This window comes from Crocuta crocuta, unplaced genomic scaffold, assembly GCF_008692635.1.
Source record: "Crocuta crocuta isolate KB4526 unplaced genomic scaffold, BGI_CrCroc_1.0 scaffold189, whole genome shotgun sequence".
Lineage (NCBI taxonomy): Eukaryota > Metazoa > Chordata > Mammalia > Carnivora > Hyaenidae > Crocuta > Crocuta crocuta.
This window is the reverse complement of record NW_027551564.1, coordinates 4,760,912-4,767,578: the sequence shown is the minus strand read 5'-3', so window position 1 is coordinate 4,767,578 and position 6,667 is coordinate 4,760,912. Positions and strand designations below refer to the sequence as shown.

Below are 6,667 nucleotides of genomic sequence, written 5' to 3'. Positions count from 1 at the left end.
GGGGGGGGGGGGGGGGGGAGGAAGTTCTAGAACAAAATGGACTAAGGATGACCTTCGGAAATAGAAAAAGAGTGGGAGGAGGGGAAGCTTGTCCTCAATATGAAAGCTACATAAAGCCTCGTATTTGTGTGTCTAATGATTCTAGAATTACTTCATCTACCACCATCTGCATACCCTTGAGAGCTCCCAATGAACCCTACTATTTCCGTAGCCACTGTAGAAGAAAACAGTACTTACAGGTGATTTCTGTCTTGGTGTTACTTCATACAAAAGACTGATATATTATTTGCATATATGTGAAAGACACTCAATACAGCACTCTTTGGAATAGAAGCCAAAAACTTGAACACCTAAGTGCCCGTCAAGAAAGGAAAGGTAAAATAAATGACTGCACATCTAGACGACCCATCATCCACAAAATCACCTAGCCATCAAATAAAGCGAGGTAGATCATTGCTACCCGTTCACTCATGTACTGCAGGAGCTCCAGGACATGTGGTTAAAAGAAGAAAGAAGGGCACAGGACAGGTATCAATTCCTACTGAACAGAAAAAAGAGAGGAAGAAATATATACATACATATATGGATATATATATATACACACACCCACACACACACCCATATATATATTTATGTATGTACAGGATGTCTCTGTAATGACACACCAGTGGTTCCCGGGGGAAAAGACAAGGGTTACTGGAGGAGGGAGGTTTACTTATTACATATGAAAATTGTATTGCTTAAATTTTTCACATAAACTTTTCAAAAAACAAATCGTATATGTATAAATACACACACTTTGAAAACAAAAGCTCTCTAGGGGAAGCACAAGCAAAAGCAAAGAGGAAGGGCGAAGCCTGGCTCAGTCTCTCCACACCACTCCTGGCTTCCGGTGCCACAGCCCAGACCAGGCTGGCGTCACTGCCTTCTGCGTGGGTGATTTCTCAGCCTGGAAGGCCCTGTGTTCTCCTTCCACAGGAGGGACACCAATGATGGAGGAGATTCTGGAAAGAGACCCTAGAATAAAAATGCAGATCTTCTCCCAACATTCTTTGGAGTTCCATCTTCATGAATTAGACTTTTAACAAAGGCTTGTCTCAAAGATTCATTTTCCCTACAAACTTCAAAAGGTCCTCCCTACCTACATTCCCCACATTCAAAAGAATCTGCATATGCTGCTAAGACTGAACTCAAAGCAAATGTGAAGGACTTTTCCTCCACATTGAATACCAAACCACCTTGACAATAGACTCTGGAGAAAGAGCCTGTTAGCCTCTGACCCAACTGGTCAATCACACAGTGAGAAGTTCTTCCGATGGCATAATGCTCATCATCAGCCCTACAACTTGGTAAGCGTTCCCAGTACTCACAGCACCCCTTAAATAAAGTCAGACCAGTGTTCAAGCCAATCCATACCCAGAAGCCAAAAGGAATAATTAAAGGAGTGAATGTTTTATTCTTTAGCGTTTAATAGAATACATAACAAGTCACATAATCAATGATTCGTTACTTCACACACAGGGAGGAAAACAGTTATCGAGTATGTCTATCATACAACCAGTTGTGAACAGGGGGAGCAAGAATCTCTGGGGGTGTTTAGATAGTTGAAGAAATTCTCACTTAAAGTTTGGGCATGTCTGAAATGTCTTTTTTAAAATATAGAGGATTTTTTTTTCTTGGCTTTCTGTTGCATTAGAAAAAGTCTGATAATCATTATGATTTTTCCTTTCTCCTATTTTGAGAAAACGGCTTCATGGTATATATCACTTAGCATATAATGTTTTTCACAATTGCATAATCCCAGAGAGCTCTGTGGGCATCTTATACTGTGGAAAAATTTGATAACATACGATTTATGTCTTCACAATCAACATCCACAATGGACGTCGTAAACTTTTGTCATTAAACGTCACGAATGATATCTGAGTGGTCGTAAATGAAGTCATCATTTGTATTCAATAGTAAGAGCAAAATTCACCTGCCTGTAGTCACAAGGACAGTTGTATAACAGTTGACATTACAATTAATGTTCACATACTTCAAAACACATTTAAAATACAAAAAAAAAAAAAACTTGATCTGGGAGAAAAAAAAAAAACACAAAATGTATAAGGTGACACAAATTCTTGGTCAACGATTTATCTTTCTACCACACAAGATTATAGTCTAATGTAGATGTTCTGCTTGGATTTCTTCCATCTAAGTTTCAAGGGCCCCAGTAGAGATTCTAAGTCTTCAAACATTAATACTTCTAGATTATTATTGTCCAAAATTGTGAAAAGAAAAAATTTCAACATAACTTGTTTCTGGTTCTAAGAAACCCTATTTCAGGTACTATAGCTACTCAATACACAAGAGTATGTTATTTATTCTCAAGAGACAGACTTAGGTCATCTAAGAAAACTAATTCAGTTTTTAAATGAGTTATAGTAAGGAAAAAAACAAACAAAAAATTCCAAAGGATTTACTCTGCTAAGTTTACAATAAGAAATGTTCAGTTTATTATTTTAGAAATTTAAGTTGAGTAAAGTACTTATGATTGAGACTATAAAAGAAATTCTTACAGAATTCAACCCCTCAAGTCAATGCTTTTCTAAATACTTGCACTGTACTTTAGCATGTTTTATGTGGAATACAAAAATGTTTTGAATATTAGATTAGAACTTACCATAATCTAAAAAGTAAAAAATTATCAAAGCTTCACCTTACATGGCTTCAATGTAATAACATTCCATTGAAAAGTCCAATAAAAATTGGAACATGTTATGAGCATTGCCAGTCGCCCATTTTGTCTGAGAATTCAGATTATACATTTCCTCAGGGAAGCAACAGGCCCCAGGTATGGATCTGGTTTGAAAGAGAAGACTGGTTTGGCTAGTATTACAAATTTGCTATCAATGCAAAAAAAAGAAGAAGAAGAAGAAGAAACACAAGAATAAAAACAGTACCAAAGGGAAAAAAATCTCTAGGTCTCACACCTTCAAGGAATATTTTCCACATCATACAATTTGAAAAATTAGACTGAATTTGGTTCATGGTCTACATGTATTAAAAACAGAACTTCTCAAACATCTGGTGCAAAAGCATTGAAGATGGTACCTGTTTTTTTAAACTCCACTGTCCACAATTCTTTTTTTTTAAATTAAACTTGTTGTTAAATCTCATTTCACTCACTTGTGAACCAAATGGTAATTAAAGTTATGACATATGTAAATGCATGCTACACTGAGGCAGGTGAATAAAGTCATAATTACCTAACTAACTCATGGCAGTCTCCGAGGTTATCTGAATGGGATCTTTGGAGGGCTTACTCCTATGGACCCTCAATATCCCATCCAAGCTCGGAGGTAACATCAACACTCTAGTCCACTTTGTAGACCACAAAGGGTCCTTCCGTGGCCCACAGCACATGGAGAAGAAGAAACCCGAAAGTGCCCACGAGAAGTCACCTTGCCACAGTTATATGACCTACACAGGGTAGAATGAGTTTCCTACCCAGCCTTTACTTTGGGCTAAAAGTAGAATGTTGTCATTTTTCAACTGCCAACTTTAGAGAGGAAAGTCATCCCTAGAAAAAGAAATCAGTTTATGGCATCTAACCATTTAAAATTCCCAGTCTTCAAATAATGAAAAGGGCGGGGTGAGCATTGCGGGGGCAGCCAGAGTGGGTGGGGAAAATAAGATCTGTATATGCAAAAAAAGTGAGAGTTCAACTCAAAGTTTTACAAGTAGTTTCCTGTGACTCCCAGAGTTGTGCAGATTTCACAAGGAAAAATCAGACTCTTACAGTCTTGCCATCTGTCAGTGGTCGTAATCTGTCCTAAGATGTCTTAAATGATGTGTTTTTTGTTGTACATTCTAACAGAACACCATACAGGGCGGAGAAATCTCTGTGGCACTCTTTTGTCCAAAAAGCGACTTTGCTAAATCATTTCAAGATTGAAACAGATAAGTTCTGAGAACACGCCCAACATTTAAGCAAACACAACTTCCTGGATTTCTGCTTCCATTTCCCTTACAATTACGATCTTTGTAAATAAAACTAAGTTTGCCTTTCTCAAATTGTAACTCCAATGTAAAGATTTCAAATATTTCTCTTTGCCAGTTAAAAAAAAGAATTTGTGGGTTAAAAATACAGGTACCTTCATTTTAAGAGGACAGTTAATCAACATATTATTAGTACACAACTAATATCCAAGAGAAAACAATATGGAGCAAACTCAGTTTTGTAGTATTTTTTTCCTGGACCCAATGTCCCCATAGACAATAATATGAGAAATTCATTAAAACATGTTGCTTTAGTATATACACCATCTGATGCACATTACTGGGGGTAAATATAGGAAATTTTTTAGCATTAGTAAATGAATTAAAAAACTAAATGATTCGTGTAAAATGTTTATATATGGTATATAAAGATTGGATCACATGAGTCTAAGAAAAAAACCGTTTCAATTCTTAATATCTATTCTGGACATAGTAAGATACAGTACAAGATTCGTTTTTAAAAAGAAAAAATAGCACTAATTTGAACACTGAGAACAACTCTTACAAAATCTTTTAAAAAAACACTTTAGAGAAAACTGCTAAAACAAATGAAAAGGAAAAGGCTTCTCCGTCGTCACAGAATATCCAAAGGAGCCTCACAAGCATGAAAGACAAGGATTCTCTTCCCTTCACCTATGGTGTAGACAGGATACGTAGTGGGAATTTATTCCTCATTAGAGTAAAGGTATAAGGCAATCGGGTCTCCTGTTCTTCTTGCATTCACCTAAAACACTATTTTATTGCTCAACCCACTTGTGATTTTTTTTTTTTTTTGCCTTCGTTTAAAAATATTTCATTGTATAGCTATCTGCATCTGTAGATGTAGGCAGCCCTTGGTGTGTCTCTTTCTCTGCAACTGGCGCTCAAAAAGATTCCACCTTAATTTCAAACCATCTGCATGTGAGAAGTGGCATTTCCAGGTTCTCAGGTTTGCCCAGGGGTCAGCACTGGCTGGGCTTAAAGAAAATAAGGATTTTTAAGAAGCGATCTTAAGTTTAAGTAACCAAAGTCAAACACAGTTTGCTCATTAATAGGTTTTAAAGTCAGGATTTATAACCAACGAGAAAACAAAGTTCAAAAAAACTAAAGTTCAAAAACTACTGGGTTACTCTTTGGTTAGGTTATATATCAGTGACTTCTAAGTTTAGGACTCAAAACAGTTCAATAAACTGCCCGATAAGAGTAGATCTGCTATTAATCTTTATAAAATGCTTTGCACGTTTTCGTGTACTACTTCTTAAATGTGCGTGTACTCAAACGGATGGCACAAACTTCCAACTTTCAAATAATAAGTGAGTGTGTCTGCTCCTCCCTTCCCACCCCCTCATCCCTCCTTCCTCCCTCCCCACCCCTCCCCCCAAGTCTTGAGAGCTAAGGTCCTACTGCCATTCACTGCAAGAAGACGGGCTCTCCTAATACCCAAGCCGTGCATTACTACCCAGCTCCGTTTACAGTCACTGCCAGGTGACTTCGCACAGCGCCTGGCGACCTGGGCTGTCTCGCCCTTGTCGGCGTCGGCACGCCTTCTCCCTCTTGCCAATAACGGCGGCCATGTCAACCCATCGAACTAAGGGCTTCCGGCAGTGAGCCAAGGAGAAGGATGCCTCCTCGGGCAGGAGGGTAACTTTCTACAAGTTTAAGCCACAGGCGATGACCTTTCGTTGCGCATGGAAAAGATACAATCCTTCATTGTGCCAGCACTAGATTCTTTTCCTATGTCTACGTGTAACTTCTTAAAACTTTATTCATTTGTTGTCACTGAACTGCCTCCATGGGATCCTCCTTCCAGGTCCGGAGTCTTCCATCCAGCCCTCTAAAAAACTCTCCCTTTAAAGAGGGTCAAAAGGCTACATAACGACCTTTTAGGACACTAACTATTCCCAGACAGTGTTATCAATCTGATCTCTTAAACAGCTAATGAGTCAAAGGGGCTTGGGATTTCAAGGAATCTTCTACACACTGGACAGAGTCCAATCAGGTTCTGAACAATTCAATCACCACCAGTTATTTGGTGACTTTGTGGCCACACTGTCCCACTAGATCCAGACTGAAAGGGCAATCCGGGGGAGGGGTGGTTAGAGTCAGGGGACAGAGGAAGCACTGGAGGGGATACACCTTGGGCTCTCTCGGTTGGCGGGGTCCAAAAAAGGCGAAGAAGCCGAGAGGATTTGCGGCTGCAGGTTCCCAAGTAGGGGGTGAGTGGGTCTGGTCCGGCTACTAAAGGTGGGAGACAAGGGAATGGGGGGGGGGGTGGGGCGTAGGAGGGGAGATGGAGAATCCTCTCCCTAACAGGAAGGACGGGGGATGGGCGCGCTGAAGTCGCGAGGGGGTCTGGGGAGCTCACTCCCGGCAGAAGACGTACTCCGTGTAGCTGGTCCAGATCTTGTCCTCGCTCTGGTCGGTGCTGCTGGCGAAGGCGCAGGTGCCCGTGGAACTGCACGCCACCATGTGGAAGCCTGACTCGGACAGCTTGTCGAAGGCCTGCTCTAGGAAGTTGAACTTGAGGTAATAGCGCGACGTGTAGCGCTCCGGAGGACGGTCCGGGTCCCGGCTCTCGTTCAGGGTGTCGCCGAACACCTCCTTGGCCAGCGACGTCTTGCCGCACACGGTGATGCGTGCC

The 6,667-nt window shown here is 40.4% G+C and overlaps 1 protein-coding gene across 1 annotated transcript in view; it reads right to left on the bottom strand.

The window, feature by feature from the left end:
* Positions 1-1,433: 1,433 nt before the first annotated feature.
* The window catches only part of KCTD12 (potassium channel tetramerization domain containing 12), a gene marked incomplete at its 5' end in the record, with an annotated part of 5,605 nt that continues 371 nt past the window's right edge, over positions 1,434-6,667 (bottom strand). Inside the window, one exon of the mRNA XM_077750077.1 lies at positions 1,434-6,665. Within this exon, the coding sequence (XP_077606203.1) occupies positions 6,388-6,665 (278 nt within the window). The remainder of the gene's footprint in view (positions 6,666-6,667) is intronic.